This window comes from Chelon labrosus (assembly GCF_963514085.1).
Source record: "Chelon labrosus genome assembly, chromosome: 17".
Taxonomy (NCBI): domain Eukaryota; kingdom Metazoa; phylum Chordata; class Actinopteri; order Mugiliformes; family Mugilidae; genus Chelon; species Chelon labrosus.
The window spans coordinates 10,505,114-10,523,491 of record NC_140350.1 but is presented as its reverse complement, the minus strand read 5'-3'; the positions used below and the strand labels follow the sequence as shown (position 1 = coordinate 10,523,491).

Sequence of the window (18,378 nt, the reverse complement as noted above, 5' to 3'; positions counted from 1 at the left end):
GTTTCATTGTAGGTTCTGGTTCAGGTCCAGGTTAAGGTGTGGGTTGGCAATGTCCTCCCACATGACAAGAATTGTGCATCTGTGTGTGTGCACTTGTGTACAGTATGTGCTTTTATTTAATGCGCACTCTGATGTAGATTATATGTCCATATACTACCCATTGTCTTTTACTGCCTGCATATATATGAATATATAAATAAATAATATGTATTATAACTATATAACACAAGAAACATATTTTAAACGTATCATTGTCATTATTTTAAGTCTCGTAAAACCCAAAATATCTCAGTGGGTTTTGCAAAAGGTTTTGCAAGGAAAACACAATGAAAGGACTCTCCAAAGATAGACAAACATATATGCACTCATACACATGCAAGACCCCCCAACACAATGCCCATAAATACACATTCACATCAGATCCCCCACATACTCCCACGAAAAAAAAAAACAGGACTTATTGCAGTTGCAGCTGGGCGTCACGTGGAACCCTTCTCTTATCCCCCCCTTCAGCCCTAGGAGTGTATGTGTTCCGGGGGAAAGCGAGGTTGAATTAATTGGCGGCACCGAGCTCCAGAGTGTGATTACTCGGGGCTTGTCGGCAAAGTAGGGACGGGGATGTGTTCAATTCCCAGCGCACGTGTAGCACTCTGCCACGGCTGGGTCGCCGCTGCTCACCAAGGCCTCCTTTGACTGTCAAGCACGGAATTACCTGCCTGACACAGGGCTGCTCTTAAAGCCAGCACCGCTGCACGGAAAGCGCCGTCACAGGCCCAGTGTTTTAGTTACATCTAAGGAAAGTGTCGAGCCTGTCAAGGCTGGACACATTTTTCTGTTATTTTCCGAAAAAGAGAATCATTGTAGACTGTGTGCAAAATTTTTTATTTAATTACTGTAATTCAATCTCTCAAATTCTAAGTGCAGCCCTTTTGACTGCATCTCAGTGGTTCAAAAACAAGCTTAACCACTAACTGTATTCATGTTACTGTGTTTCTGTCAATAACAGACACATGTTGTGCTGAAACATTCATGTGCTCTTGTTTCCGGCCAACTTCCACACAGTATAGTTTGTCTGCGTTCAGTTTGTTAGTGTCTCGGCCCATTGTGACTGTCTTCTAATGAGACAGTACCGATTATGCAGCTCTCACTGCCTGAGTCTCTGTCGAACAGAACAAAATATTATTATTATTATTACTGAGGAGATCCTGCATCCTGCGTGCAGACCTAACAAGGACTCCTGATGGATCTCAACACAGGGGGGTCTGTGCATAGCAAAAGGGAGGTCACCACAACGCAACTGGAAAATCTGCTGTAGCTATAATACAAGTGTTATTTCTAGATGCCAACAGTCATCTCCCTCCTTGATAAACCTATCATAAAACAGCTTTTTGTTGTCTTATATTTACAAGAACGGAATGTCCTATAGCAAAGTCTCCTAGAAAAAGAAAGGTTTACAACTGGTTTGCTAATACAGCAAACACTTAGCTTAAGTGTGTTTGATAAACATGCTGGCCCACCATCCACCCCAACCACCTCCTGCCGACTCTAATGCACATTCGTGGACATCATCCAGCCAGTGTCTACTTTGGCCACCGAAACGCAACTGGAAAATCTGCTGTAGCTATAACACAAGTGTTATTTCTAGTAAACACGGTTGCAGAGACACGCAAACATCAAGAACTAGCTTTCGATTGCACTGCTTCTAGCATTCGATCATGCAGCTAAGCTAACACGGCATATTTAGCCTGACTAGCTTTACTCAGCTTGACAGCTACATTCAGCTTTAATATCCCAGACGATGCCGGACATCACGCCGTTATTATTGTGCGAATCAATACTCTATAAAAACCACCGAAGCTCGTTGCTGTTGTGTTTTTCACTCGACCGTGCCCGTGTCAGTCTCTTTTGAATGCCGAGGCTTTCAGTCAAATGTTTAATTAATCACTGGGATCAGTATAATACTCATTCATATTTACAACAGCCGAGCACTCAAAGGCGAAGTAGGCGCTGAAAAGATTGGAAGACAACCGGAGGAGCTTTTCGAGGCTGGAAATTTTTAACCAGAAAAAAAAAAAGGGAAATATTAAAACCAAATGTGTCCTTGTATCATAAAAATCCAATCAGAGGCATTCATGTGAGTTTGACTGTTCTAAAGCCGTTAATGGAAGGAGATAAAAATATTTGGGGTCCTAATATTTCCTGTCCAATAATTCCGCGCTTTCTTTTCACATCTCGGGCTGTGCCGCTCCATACGAGTTTGCCGAAAGGTAATCGAACAATAAAACGATATAAAAATAAATGTTAGTAAGAATCTTCCGCAGCAATTTTTAGTTTGGTTTTCTGTCAAAACGGTCTTTCTATAAATGAAGTAAGTCTTCTCATGACTCTCATCTGCAGTCGAACCTGACAGGATCATGAAAGCTCCCTAAACATCAGGGGAATAAACAATTTCCATTTTGTTTGGCAGCAGGGGGCTGTGTTCAGACAGAGACAATGAAAAGACACCCGGGGGGGTTCTGTGAGATGTAATGAGGCCTTTTTAATAATAACAAATTGAGACAGTGGGTGGTGAGGGCACGGGGAGGGAGCGAAAATGTCGGCCAAAGCATCACACTTCGGACGGCTTTACCTGCGAGTTCTGGATCTGGATGGTTCCCGGCGGCAGTGCCTGCGTTAACACTTGCCCTTGCGACGTCACCATGGCAACCGGCTGGTACAGGGTCCCACCTGAGGGGATAATTTGCCGCCATGAGTATCAAGTGGCTTCAGCAGCTACAGCAGCCACATCCTGCACTACCACCAGAGCCTTATTAACTACTTCTTGTCAGCCTCGCAATCAAATACACGGCAAACAAGAGACTAAATGATTAAATCCAAGGTGCGTTAACGTCCTTTAACCCAGAAAAAAATAAGGAGGAGGAGGAGGAGTGTGTTTTTGCTCCTGGCTTAATTAGCCTTGATCAAGACACTCTTATCACAGTCCGTTTGAGCTCTTCAATGTGTCGTGATCAAAGGCAGAGACATTGATTTATTTTAGGTTAAAAGGGATTTCCAGAGGGCAGGATTAACATTTCACTATACAGGCTTGACATTATAAGAACCAGGCACTCTGTGAAGGATACTTATCACGGCTCTGTGGAGCATATGGACAAAAAAACTAAAGATGCGCACTGGATAACATGTGTATACTGGATAGTAGTATTTAAATGTTTGGTTTAGATTCAGAATTCGTGTGCATGCCTGTGCAGAATGACGGCTCAAATTAAAAAACAGATTATTTTTCAGTATAACATGCTTTGTGTATTCGTATGCACATATACAGCACTATTTTGTGTGTCGAAACTTTAACTTGTGTATGGCAGTAAAAACACAAGAAAAACAAATAAATAAATACATAAATACATAAATATTGAGGCTAAAATGAATATAAAATGAAAAAGTAAAGTGTCATTTCTCCTTGAATGATAGAAGAATGATAAATTATGTCATGACCGGACAGGAGGAAGATGAAAGATGGTGAGAAAAATAGATGGATAACTAATATACAACGATCAGGCATAACATTATGACCACCTTCCTAATATTGTCTGGGGCTCCCTTGTGCTTCCAAAACAGTTGTGACTCATCAGAGAATGGACATGGTCCTTCTGAGGGTGTCCTGTGGTGTCTGGCAACAGAATGTTGTTAGTGGGGTCCTTTGGGTCCTATGGGTTGAGGGGAGGGGCCTCTGTGGATCATCCCACAGATACTTGATCAGTTTGGGATATAGGGACTAGTCGACTGTACTGCTGTGCCATGACGCTTTAAGCGTGAAGTCGACTAGTCGCCGATCACGTGACAATAACACCCCTCCAAGAAGACAGGTGAGAACCCCAGTGGGTCATTGCAGCAAACTAACAGCGGATCATCAAGTGTGTGGAAATACTTCAACTTCACTTAAGATAGTTAACTTGACTTTCACTACATATTAGTCAGAGGTTGCGCTAGACTTTTTCCTTGTCTGTCATTTTGACTGACAGGGTTATGAAAATCCTGTCATAATCTATTTTTACCCGTCACTTTAGTTTTTTAAAATGATAATAATGACATATTCACTAGTATTTAATTTTCATTAAATTTTCATTAACTTTAAGTACTTTTTCTGAACAGTATTGATTAAATGGTAACAAAAAAGAAAAAAAACAGTTTGAGCTGCCGACACGTCTTGTCCGTACTCGGACCAGGATTGCTAGTGCTAACAGCTCTTAGATGGCACCGTAGGTTTAGAGTGCTTCGGTGGTATGCAAACTTTTTTATTTTTGCGCAATTTGCACAAAACTCCGCTTTTATAAGGCTTTCATCAGTCCTAGCAACGTGCTTTCATCCAATTCTTCAATTTTAGTAGCCGTTAGCCGCATAGACATATACCGTATTTTCCGCACTATAGGGCGCACTGGATTATAAGGCGCTCTGTCAGTGAATGGTCTATTTTCGATCTTTTTTCATATATAAGGCGCACCGGACTATAAGGCGCATTAAGAGAAACGCTATGGAAAATACGTAATTAAACGAACTACAAGTCAAGTCGCTTACCGCTTACCCGCATGCTGGCGTGTACAGAACCGACCAAAATTCCCTTCGTGTAACTACAGCTCTCGACACAGCCATAGTTCTCTAGTTACGTACATTGTTCAAGACGAGAGATGTAGTTCACTAAGCGATCTCATACAAAACCTAATGTTGTTCAGCTTATTTACGTCAAATCATTTATCTCTTGACGTGAAAAATTATCTTTTAAATTCACACACATCATATGTGAAATTCATGCCACAATTCAAACGGGACCAAAAAATAATTATGATCTCTCCATAGACTGCCGTTCATATTTTTTCGAAAGATAGTTCCCATGACCCGGAAGTCGAGGGGCGGGACTTCGGCTCTCCTGACTACGGTAGCCGTAATGCTGCAAGCGGTGCGGCTTTGAGTGCCGTGAGCGCCGTGTACGACACAAAATCGCTTCGAGGTCAGTAAGCACAACCAGAATGAATCCATATATAAGGCGCTCCGGATTATAAGGCGCACTGTCGTTTTTTGAGAAAATTAAAGGCTTTTGAGTGCGCCTTATAGTGCGGAAAATACGGTACATACATATTGTATATATGTCTATGGTATGTCTATGGTTAGCTGAGCTCTGACGTGTGTAAAAGTGTAATAGGTGTACCAGGAAATTGTGCACTGGCAAAAGTTCCGCAATGTTTGGAACGCAAACTGCGATTAGAGACAAGAGACAATTAATGAGGTCACTCGCCACTAGGGTTGCAAAATTCCGGGAATTTTCAAAGTTGGAAACTTTCCATGGGAATTAACGGGAATATATGGGAATTAACTGGAATTAACGGGAATATATGGGAATAAACAGGAATAAATAACAAATTTACAAAATTGAAGGTTGGCCCTTAACAGGGAACTTAAATATAGTTGGGGGGAATATATTGTAGCATAGTCTTGGCTAAAACAACCAGATTTAATGCAAGTACACTCCTCAATCACATGCACACAGCACACTGCTTACTGCAGGGCTATTGAGGCCACGCCCCCTACATGCACTGTGCATTCCTCCATCACATGCACAGGTGATTTCATGAAGCCTGGAGGCCACACTTTTGAGCTCAAAGCACAAGACTATTGAAGCCACACATTTGAGCCCGCGGACTATATAAAGTCAAGTAAGTTTTGATAATATCATGGGGTAAATATATTTGATCTATAACGTTATTAATGTTTAACTTGCAAATATTAAATAAAAATGTATTAATACAGTAGCTAACTATCTGGTAAGTTAGGTGCTAAATGAAAGATTAAGAGTATGGGCAGCACAGCCAATGGTTGTTATATATGACAGGGGCATTCTCTCTGGAGAAGAGATTGTTGAAATCTCGGCTGTTGAAATGTCATGTTTTTGTATTATTTTGCATGGATGTCTGCTTATGACAAAAAATATTTACATTTATGTTTGGATATGATACAGTTTGTTTAAATTACCCCCAATTTCCAGTTAATTCCCATAAATTCCCATAAATTCCCAATAATTCCAATAATTCCCATGGAAAGTTTCTAATTTGGAATATTTCCAAAATTCCCCAGTTTAACTTCCCATGGAAAGTTTCTGGAAATTTACCGGAAATTTACCGGAAATTTTCCACCCCTTTGCAACCCTACTCGCCACCAAGTTTTGTTTGTTTGTTTTAATATCCATGTGTGCAGTCACATGCTTACCTGACACCACTTGAGAGTTGATGGTTGTCATCGCGACGTTGCCCTGTTGCAGACCCCCGGCGGGCACCACGATCCCTGACGGGTTAACAGAGCTGGAGACAGAGGTCATGGATGGAGAGGAGGTCTGAATTAGTTCCTGGGGGATCACAGAGGGAGACACTGGTGAGCAACCGTGAGGATGGAGCACTACTGTCTGTGTGACAGAAAATAAATAAATAAATAAATGAATAAAAAAAAAAAAAAAACCTTGACAGAAAAATCTACCTGGTGATTATGACAAGGTGCTTTTTGGGAAGTGCAACTCATAGAGGGATATATTTGAATGGTAAGATCCACAGTGTGTCCGCGACTGACCTGCTGCATGCTGAGACTGGTGTGCGACGGAGAATAGGGTCCTCCGAGGTCGTTACGGAGGAGGTTGTCGCTGTGCATCTTGGTCTTGAGGCAAGTGATGTAACGGTTGCAGAAATCCTTACAGAGCTCATTGACCTTCTCTAACTCCAGTAGGTGGATCCGCAATACCTGAATGGCCTTCACCATCTACGACAAGCAGAGGAAAATCATGAAACAGATCACATTTAGATGCCAAAAAACAGAATCTGTTTGATTAAAATGCAATTATTTTACCAATTAGCAGAAATAAACAGCAATAGATGGTGAGAGACACCTTTCATTTACCTCTATGTACTATTTCAACGAGTTTGACAAGGAAACAAAAAACAGTCAACGCTCAGAGGTTGCACTACTTTTTCGTTCTCTGTCATTTTGACTGACACGGTCATAAAAATCCCGTCATAATCTATTTTCATTTTAAATATAATAATTACATATTCAATATCATTTAATTTTCATTAAATATTCATTAACTTTAAGTACTTTTTCAGAACAGTATTGACTTTTGGAAAAAAAAAACAGTTTGGGCTGCCGACACACCGTCTTGTCCGTACTCGGACCGGGACTGCTAATGCTAACAGCTCTTAGACGGTACGGTAATCGTGCACTGACAAAAGTTCCGCGATGTTTGGAATACAAACTGCGATTAGAGACACGAATAACGTCACTCGCCACCAAGTGGTCAGGGGTGTGAATTGCAATCTCTCAAAATGACAGATGACCTTCAGATATTTCAGTCACAGTTTTAAAAAAACGGTCAATGAAGGAAAATATTCGGTTAACGCGACCCCTGGTGAGGCTGTACTAAAGCGCTAATTTGAGCCACATGCCATCTACAGTCTCAATATGACAGGCTTATTAAGATATCTAGTAGCAGACGCTGACCACCTACATTTAGTGTTGAAGCATGAAGCAACATTTGCTAATTGTCACTGAATTCAGGATTCACCTGGTGGGTTTTATGAATGTCTGACCAACATTCCAAATAATGTATATATTACTACATAATCATTATTCAGATCAAGTAAAATCAGATCAAGTTTAAGACATTTACCAGTAAAGTGAAAACTGGTTCATCCATGGCAGTACTCCAATGATCTGTTATGTAACTACCATAAAGCAGGGCGCTTTTTTTTGTTGTTGTCGTTGTTGTTTGATTGTGTTTTTTTGTGAGACTCAAGAGAGTCTTGAACACTGGGAATGTCAGCATGGTCCTTTGATTACTTTTTGCTGCAGTTGTTTGGAACTGATTTTTACAAAGCTCTAATAAGCCTTTTTCCACTTCAAAGAACCGTGATAAATGGCGTAAATTGAAAAAGACAAGACCGTGCCGTTAAATGAATTAAACTCCTCAACACCATGAAAACATATCCTTAATACACTTTATTTAAAGACGAAACATTGTAAACATTTAGTACTATACATTCCTATGGAATGAATGAATGCATTAACTTTCATTACATGACGCTTTTAATTCAGCGCAGGAAACCCATTAAACATCCTTAGCACAGGGACCCAAACATTTGTTCTAAATGTACTTATAGCAGAGTGTATGTATGCCACATTTAGTGAAATAAAAGCAGACACTGAATGCAGAACAACTAAGACATGGTGTTTCTGAAGAGAGAGAGATGTGGCGAGAGGAAGTGACATGCAGCAATTTCTTTTATTGATGAGCGCGGAGTGACATTCAATTTTAATGTTCCAGTGGTGCATATAGATTGCAAGTATACAGGGGACCGTAATCCTTTCATCCTCTCCTCTCACAAAGCTAGAAACCAACAGATCAAGCCTCGGATATTAATTGCCGGAACTTCACTGAATGTCTGTAGGTGCTGGCTTTGTGGGCGACAGCGTTCAAACAAAATACATGATAATAAGGGTGCATGAAAATGTCTGGGTTATGGTTTTTCAGGTTTTGTTTTTACTGGCTTCACCAAAAAAAATTCACTCAAATTAAATTGTACATCAAAGAGGATATCTTCTCTCCTCCTGTGGGCAAAGACATTACAGACAAGACTTTTATAGTTTTGCTCTTCACTCCTCTGCTCATAACATCTGCCCTATGAATAGAATAGAATCTGTTTTGTCGGTGACTGAGTTTTCCGTTTCACTATCTTTCCTAAAATACTGATCCTTATGAGCAAATAGTTGTTGCAAAGTCTCCACTGAAGGAAGTCTTAAGTTTCTTAAGGAGTGTCTGAGAGCAGGTGCTCAAGAATGATGCCCCATAAGCCGTCACACCCACGCCACATAAATGAGGCTAGGTTACATTTGTAGAGCCCATTCCCTACACTCACTTGTGAGTTCATTTGGTACACAAGTGAAAATGAATTGATCCTTACAACAGTCCTGCGCTAAATCTTAGCACGATCACTGATGACTGAGTCAGACATGTGGTAATTCAACTGGATGATCATTTTGAAGGATGTTGTTTGTGGTGCTGTTAAACTGGATTAAACTTTAAAATGTTTCTGTCATTTAGCCTAGCCTACTGCTACAAAACAATAGGAACATGTGCAGTGCACTACAAACTACAAAAAGTACGACAAACCACAGCCACCAATCAACAGCTCTCTCAGTTATTTTGAACAAATGCTGAATACCATAACCTTCCTGAAGCTAAGGTTTAGCGCAGGACTGTTATGTTATAATACCTTCGTTTTCACTAGTGTACCTAATGAACTGGCAAGTGAGTGTGTAAAGCAAACTGTAGTTGGTGGCTAGTGTCCATTTCAGGGTCTGGCTGTGTGGGTAACCCTCTTCACACTCCAAATGTCTCCAAGTGAAACAAGTAGAAGATAAAAAAATATTGCTTATATGGACAGGGCTAGCTGTACTTGCTTTAACCACTCTCTGCTGGAAAGAAAGAAACTGCTGTCACCGCTTCATCTGGGTTTACTCAGTGCTCCAAGCTTGTTATAAGCATGGTGAATTTGTGGTAGGAAACAGTTGTGGACGGTGTTTCCTTGCTGGAAATGCTTGGGTAACGCCAAGCTAGCAGCAAGTCTCGACTGTTTCAGATGCTTTCATTGATCATTCAGTCACTGCTAGTTGACAAATCGCATTGCTACCAGTGTGCCAGTTTTGAATTTTCATGGGATTCACCAGGTGTACTGGACACCACTGAGGAATTCACCTGGTGTTGATTAGCTTAAATAGCATTGGCTTTGACAAAGGGTTGGAAGTAAAGGCTCATTTAAAGTATTGCGGGACCTAGACGCCGTAACCTACGCACGTAGCCTACGCACGTAGCCTACGCTGGTGCGAGTCATTTATGCTTGTGCGCTCGCCAGTCTGGCTCGCTCTGTAAATATGCCACCCAAACACTAGTCTTTTTTGCCAGACAGGTTAACTTTTGTTTCTACTTCCTGGTTCACTTTCTACTTCCTGCTTCACTGTCAACAATGGCAATGGAAACTTTCGCCATTATTTCGCAGAAATTTCAGCTGAAGACGACTCATACAAATGTTTGTATCTCTGAACCTCCTCAGTTAACCCTTCTTCGATGTGTTCCATCTGTATTGATCCAAAACAATCAATTTGAAAATTGCGGAGATGGAGAAGCACGCTACTACCAAGAGGACCAATCACAGCTCTTGCAGTCTGTGTCGACACAGTGCTTGGCAGTTACATTTCTGGGGAGGTGGACATCAGCTATGGCGTTAGGATCTGTGTATGCTCTGCGCTGTCGCCATAGCTACGACATCAAATTGTCATAGAAGCCTAAACTGCCTATAACATTTATTTCTATGCACAATAGTCACAATAATCCCAGTTTTGTGTTGAGTTGTATTGCCGGGAAACATATTATTTTTCTTGACGGCTACTGATAAATACAGACAGACAAGTAAGTGTGCTATTCTTAATGCTGCTTGAAAGTGTGACATGGTTGAAGTCTATAAAAACTGTGATGAATGATGGGTTCCTATTATCAGTAATCAGTCACCGTATGTAGAATATGCATGCAATTCTGCATTGTCTTTATTTGGCAGCTTACTGATCCTCAACAGCCTGGCTCGTCTCCACACTGTGCCGTACACTTCAGCACACTCCCTCAAAGTCGCTGCTCAAGGTCGACAGAGTGGTCAGAAAAGTGCTTTGCCAAGGAGGAGATAAATCAGCTAATTAAACTGCGCCGCTTAATCAAGGGACCAGTAACTCTTGCGCCATCGCTGCCAGTCGGGCTCAGTGTAACGTTACTGCCCTCTGGAAGAGTTAGTGGCCTCTGGGAGGGACGCCTGCACCCAGTGCCTCATAAAACACACAGATGCAGGGTTAATTGACTGTTCAGCACTTGTCAGTCTGCCATCCCAAGTACTGTAATGACAAGGGTGCACATGTTTTTTTCTTATTTCTCGTCTCTTTCTTTGTCTCTGTCTGGCTCCAACTCCTCCCCCTCTTTTGTCGGTGAACATGATCAGCATTTTCATTCTCTTAATTTGTAATTACTGGTAGCTGTTGTGCAAAGAGAAGGGCAGGGGGAGGATGAGTAAGATTACATGAAAAAGGAAGGCTTGATTAGTAGCAGTAATGACGGGATTCAACGCAAACAGACACTTCTGGGGCTTCAGTTTTTTTCTCTTCCGAGCCTTGCAGAACCTGTGCAGAATGGGTTTCGTTTCGGTTTGCAAACCTGCCACGGATTCGAACCATTGCACATCTTGTACATCGCGTTCATGCTGGGATCCACAAAACAGCAGGAGCTTTAGCATGAGTCATGGCATGGTCGTCCGTGGGAATACTGTCTTTCACTCACTCATATTGCTCTGCCCAATATGCACACGTAGCTCATGTAGCTCCAGAAGTAAATGAGAATAGCAAATATGTCCAATTAGGTGCTAAAAGCTGCAGGTATATGAAACAATCCGCCATTTTGCTTGGTTTTCCTTGACCCACGTTCACTCTAACTCAAGAAGCCACTGAGAACTACTTAGCCACTGGTAAAAACGTCTTCAAGAAAACTCCAAATCCAGCAAGCTTTGTTTTAGCTATAACATAACCTGGGTAACAGAGAATCTCTACACACATGTGCAGTCTAAAACATACAGTATGTAATGGTGCTGCAATTGTCCTTTTACAAACAGGTGAAAACGCAGGCTGGTTCCAAAGATGGCGTTCCACAATGGAACTAGGTCCAGCGGGAAAGCAGTTTGGACACCTCCCTAATATTGTGTAGGACTCCCTCCAAAACAGTTGTGATGTATAGTATAGTATGTATAGTATTTCCAACAGTTGTGTTCTTACCAAGTTGTCCAGCTCTGGATCTTCGCTGAAGAAGGGCTTGTGTTCTCGCTCCTGCTGGTGCACAAAGTTTTCAATGTCCACGTCAAAGCTTGCCGACGTGATGCATTCAGATCCCTGCGTGGCCTGCTCACATTTCTCAAACAACAACGCCAACAGGGGGAACAATGGATGTCTGAGAAGAGGGAACAAGTAAAGCGACCGTCAGTTCATATATTCTTCAATATTGTATCTTCAGTTCTGTATTAGTAGTCAGTTTTACATAAATCCAAAAGAGCCCTGAAAGATGTAGTTCACAGTGGTCTTAAAATGGACTGAATTCTACACTAAAGTGTTTCTGTTATTTAGCCTAGTCCACTGACTAAAAATAATGTTGTATGTCGAACTGCTGTGGAAAAAAACTGCAATACGATAACTGTTTGAAAGTGGACTTTTCTTTGAAAGCAGTATAAAAGATTTGGAAGGTATTCCACATCCTTCTATTTCCACCATTACGTTAGGTAAAGCCTACGAATAAATTACACATTTTACCATATTCATCACGTTACAGTATCAGCTGAGTGCTTTTCATGTTCACATTGGGCACAAATTCACTGAGGACAAGGCACGAAGTATGAATTATTTATCTTAAAAAGGTAAAGTGTAATGAATAGAAATTAGGTTGAAAAAGGTGTCTGTACATTGAATTAGAGCCAAAACCTCTCACTGGCCTGAAACAAACAACGTTTCAGGCTAACGGCAGCATTCATATGACACTCGGTTGAAATGTATTGACTCATCAAAGGTATGTTCAAATACATTAAGCTGCAACCATTGTTCACTTGTTATAATAATGACTGTGCCACAAGTTTCCAGCAGCAGACTGCTTCAGAGTTGAGTAAAATCGTTATGGACAAAGAGGGACATTCTCCGCATCAAATTGTGGCTACACTGAAGGTTTTGAAGGGGACATTGCATCGTGCAGTGCACTCTAAGGAAACTGGATTAGTATCCAAAGCATGATCAGGCATACCAAAACTGACTGCACCATAAGAAGATCAATATGTACTAGCTTTACTGAAAAACAGATTTAACAAAATAATCTGAATAAAATCACAGAAACAGAATTTACCAAATAAAAAAGTCAAAGCTCCAAATGGCAGAAGTAAGTCAAAAGAAGGCTTACTAGTATTAGATATATGGTATTAGACGCTGTCAGATCCTCGGGTAAGGCTAATGCATTCCAGCATTTTAAAGAGGATAATGGAAAATAGTCATGTTTACTGATCAATCCCAGTTAGAGATTTGCGGCAATAGTGTTTTTATTATGAGATGACAAAAGGAAGACTGATATCAAAGTGAATCAAACCAACCATAAAAAATGGTGTAGGCAACATTTGCATCAGGAGTTGTTTAGCAACGCTGGAGTTGGATACCTTTACTGGATTGACGCTGTGCTGACCAAGGAGAAGTAGCATCGCTGTTCTTGAGACATGCCATCCCCTCTGGCTTGTATTTTGTTTGCATAGCAATAAAAAATTAACCCAAACACACCTCAAAGCACTGAAATACCCCAACACCAAAGAAGACCAATGAGTGCTGGCTGCCATGGTGCTTACTGTCCTCCACAGTCATACTGAACTCAACACTACTGAACATGAATGGAGAAATGATGACGAGTGACAACATGAGGCATTCCAGGAGCTCTAAATGGTCTTGTATTAACATTACGACCACCGTCCTAATATTGCGTCAGTCTACCTTGTGCCTCCAAAGGAGTGTCATTGCTATGGGGCAGGGGTCCCAGGTCTGGTCGAGGTTTGTGGTACATGTCTGAGTAACATCCACATGAATGCCAGGTCCAAAATTTTTCCAGCAGAACAATGTATTGTCACAAGATGGTCAATGTTATTTACGTCTACTGTCAGTGGTCATAATGTTCTGCCTGATTAGTGTACCAAGTGCTCTTTTATGGTACGCAAAGCTCTTTACATTCACTAGGAGGCACTCATGGGTCAGTGTCTTGCTCAAGGACACTTTGGCATGTGGTCCTTGTACAGTACCAGTGTTCGGGCCGCTAACCCTCTGGTTCATCAGCTTGAGTGCAGCTGTCAGTGATCCTGAAATTCATGCATATCTTCCAGTGATTCAAATCCTCGCTCAAATTGGTAGGCTGATCATATCATTTGCAATTAAACATATATTAAATTTGAAAAAGAATGCAAAACAGGGCTGACCTCACCGGCCGTCTCAGACATTTAACCTCACTGGGTATACACAATTCATGGAAAAAGCTGACACATGATTATGATTTGATAATCATGCCGAGTGGGATAACAAGTCAATCGTGAGAGCTTAAACAATTGGGACAGCTCTTACACATATTTCTGTCAAAATAATGTTTTGGCAAGTGGTATGAGAGAGTGGAGGAGAATTGGCTGTACTGTGGCTACGTTAACAATGCCTACTGATCTATACCCCACAATCTGGTTGTTGCTGCACTGGAGAGACCACTGCCACACCAGAATGTGAAAGACTTAATCTTGGGCTATTACAGTTCAGTTTGAAGCTCTCCACCCTGAAAGTGGGGATAATCACTGAGTTTATTATCATCTTTATGCTGGAAATGAACCTGCTGGTCAAGTCAGCACAAACAGTGCCGGAGTCCCCCTCAGCAGCCACTCCATTAAAGTAATCAGTGGGAACCAGGAGCCTTGGTAAAGAGGTGGGGGCAAGTCTGGGCACCCCGAAAGATTCAAGATCCGGGTCTACATCCAAGAATCCTATTAAGGAAAAATCAAAAAAAGACAAAATCTTCTTGTTGTAATTAAAAAGAGTTGGAAAGGGGGACCGACCAACAAACATGTCAGGAAATATTCACAGATCCCAACACTATTCTCAACAACTCTGAGATGGACCCTGTCAGTCAGGTCTGATGATCAAAGATCTCAAGTGGTTCAGGGAATTTAGAGGAAATTCAGACATCTAGCTGTCTCATTCCGTCTTAGTTGCCTCTGTAGATTTTCATTCATTCATTCATCTTCTGTAACTGCTTGTCCTCTGGAGGGTTGCAGGGGGGCTGGAGCCTATCCCAGCTGTCACTGGACGAGAAGCGGGGTACACCCCGGACAAGTCACCAGTCTATCGCAGGGCTACAATTAACCTAACGAGCATGTCTTTGGACGATTGGGAGGAAGCCAGAGTACCCGGAGAGAACCCACGCACACACAGGGAGAACATGCAAACTCCACACCCCAGTCGGCCTGATGGATTCAAATCCAGAACCTTCTTGTTGTGAGGCTCTGTAGCTTGTTTTGGTCTTAAGTTTACACTTTGGTTCCCATTAGAACTGTGTTCTTGCGGAAGCTGTAGTTACCACTCACCAAGTAATTTAAATGGCTACATGTTATTGTTTAATAAAGTGAATCCTGCAGTTCATATTATTTAGAACAAACCTAAATAAAGAACAAACTAACACGCACACAAACACACAAAATACTATTTCCAGTTGTTAGGTCTTCAGGTCATTCAAATTACAAATTGAGTTTGTTCCAACAGGATGGAATGAGTCTTTGCCATTTACTTGTGTCCCTCAACTGGAGAATCCAGGAAATAACTAATCATGAAATAATCATGAGTTCATAATGCCAACTGGATTAATTCATTTAACTCATCAAATTCAGTTACTAAGAAACAACTCTCAGAGTCAGATGATATTTTGTTTTTCAGAATCAAATCAATGTGAACTATGAAGATACTGCAAGTCTGTTTTAAGGATGTTAATGTTTCAAAACCAGTCATTCGCTGAGGCAGACTGTAGCCTGATTGTTCTGTAATACTTTGATTCTGGCAGACCAGTCCTTAAATAGGAAGCAAAAGAAGCCACTTCTGTTATCTGCTGCTATTCAATTCAAAAGGTCGTGTTTGCTATCAGTTCATTTCAGCGATAGTGGTGAAGTTGTTGAAAATTTGCACTTCAGTCAATCCTACTGTGGAATATTATTCTCGTTTCGACGAACAGATTTGAATTACTTGAACTTGAAATTCAATTGAAATACAAATTAACTTTTGAGATAATGACATAACAGATTGTTACTCAACGCGTGAAAATCCAAAGTCCAAACATTAACAATTAAGTTAAATCTCCCAAATCAAAGTTTGCTTCCTTGAAGTTTTCACACTCTTTCTTTCTTTTTACAGTTTAGCAAGCCGTATGCCTAGCAGGATGCAAGTTGGGGTTCACCGGCAGGCTGATGTTAGCATTTTGCTCAAAGCGCCGCTATGCCTAGTTACATTCTCACAGAGCTGCTAACATAGCTGTAGACTCCACTCAATTCAGACCACAGGGGTAGAAGTTGTGATCCTGGACATCCAGCATTTTAGCCTCTGGCTAATAACAAGAGTGGGTTCTGCAGTAGATTACAGAAAAAAACATGTGACTTTGATCAACGTGGGTTTAGAAATATATTTTAAATGATCAGCTCTTTGTGCATTAGCAGTTAAACGTCATTGCACATCAATCTATTTGGTTTTACAGTACACTGGTAAAATACGCAATCACCTGCAGCTCATCTAATGAACTGGGTGGAGTCATGGTTTTGTAAAATTTGAAACAAAATGTTCGATTTTGTTTGCTGTCTCGCATTGAATAGTTCATTTATTCACTACATTGAAAGTCATTAACACACAGACACCCTTGGTTAAGGTAGAACTGTTTCATCACACACGACTGGAACTGACAAATATTTCACCTATCAATATGTCAAATCATATTTTTCTTTAATAATCAACTGTCAAATGTAAAAAATAAAATAAAACAAACAGTAAAATGCCCAATTATAAGTGTATCCAGATAGAAAATTGGGAATTTTTGACATTTTAGCTTTACAAATTCATCTACAATTATCTTATTAAAATTCCTGCCAATTTATTTTGATTTAACTGACTATTTCACTAATCATTCCAGCCCATTAACCATTGATTTATTTTTTCTTGTATAATAAGGAGGCCAATAATACATGTTGGTGGTTAATACAGCCTTGGTTACGGATAGAGGGTGAAACTAAAAGACATGCAGTATGAACTCTGACCAGTGACTAGTGCAGGAAATCTAGAAATTCCCTGAAATATTCTGGAGAGATAAATCTTGTCAGAATGTGGCTTCAGTCTTATTATTTAGGTACACGTCTGCTCTCACATAGACACACTCGTCTCTATTTAATTCTATTTTAAAATCCTTCAGGGGAAGAGACACAGTAATGGACTCTCAATAGACAGAAGAATTCAAGACGTACAGTAATATAAGCTCCACTCCAAAGCACTTCTCCTGCCCTCGCTGTACTTTTAATAGCGTGGCAGCTCCATGACATTCCCTAAAGGACATGCTGAACATACGCACAAGGTTCAGGCGGAGATCAAAAAAAGATCTTTAAGTGGATAGGATATGGTCCAGTGACAGTGCTAGGCTTTAGAGTGTCACCTACATTGTTACCATCTGCCTTTTTATAGGGAATGTCACTCACATAAGATCCCCCCAGATACGCTGGGCAATGGGCCATACTGCTCTGCTGTATGTAGTACATGCCAGATTATTGGACATTTCCACTTGGAAGAAAGCCAGGACTACTATGCAATGAAATCTGAGAAGAAGTTGGACAGATGTACAAGAAGATTTGTTAAGTAGATACTGTCTATACAGTAAACCAAAAAATGCTTACTAGTCTCATTTATTTATTTTTAATCATAATCGTACAGCATATAGAGCATATCATAGCATAGAGCATATCAAGCATTTCCTAACCTGGTTCTGGATCACATTACAAGTTGTTTGTGTGGAATTTGAATGTGACCGTAGCATTTTTTAAATTACTGACTGATTGCACAGATTTTTCTTTGAAGAAAACACAATCATGGTGACAGTTGATCCTGAAGTCTGTGATGTGAGGAGGTGCGCACCATTTAAAAACAGACAGAAATCTAAGTAAAGTGTTTAAGTATTAATTAATTTAACTTTTTTATGTTTTATTATCGCCCAATTATGATAGTGATATAAATGGTGATTTTCCCTGGATAATCCTATTGTTTTGAGTCTACACGACTTCCTCACTTCCTCCCACGTTGTTGTGACTAAGAGCTCACGTGTATCTTCAAATAAAATGTTTTCTTGTGCCTGTTGTCACCTCTTTCTACATTTGAACAATTCGATAATTAAGTTAGTTCACTTACAATCAAATACATTTTAAATGTGGGATTTAATGTGACCTGAACCACCTGGAATAACGTGAAGTCCACCAGGGTCTACATAGATAGCAGCTATGGTTAGTCTGTTAGCTAGGCTAGTTAGCTCATACCAGTGCTAGTTTACGTGGCATTCCTTTATTTCTCCTAATTATTGTTTTAAGATTCAACTATATTGTTGAGAAAGCAATAAAAGTGGAAACAACAAAAAGGTTAAATTAGCTTTAGCTGAGATTATACAACAAACTAGCCCAAAATAGCTAGGGTACA

The 18,378-nt window shown here is 40.6% G+C and overlaps 1 protein-coding gene across 1 annotated transcript in view; it reads right to left on the bottom strand.

The window, feature by feature from the left end:
* pknox2 (pbx/knotted 1 homeobox 2) overlaps positions 1-18,378 on the bottom strand; it is a 93,035-nt gene that overhangs the window by 5,295 nt on the left and 69,362 nt on the right. The window contains exons 5-8 of the mRNA XM_084564086.1: positions 11,896-12,067; positions 6,610-6,795; positions 6,256-6,391; positions 2,630-2,727 (exon numbers count right to left, since the gene is read on the bottom strand). Coding sequence (XP_084420212.1) covers positions 2,630-2,727; positions 6,256-6,391; positions 6,610-6,795; positions 11,896-12,067 — 592 coding nt within the window. The remainder of the gene's footprint in view (positions 1-2,629; positions 2,728-6,255; positions 6,392-6,609; positions 6,796-11,895; positions 12,068-18,378) is intronic.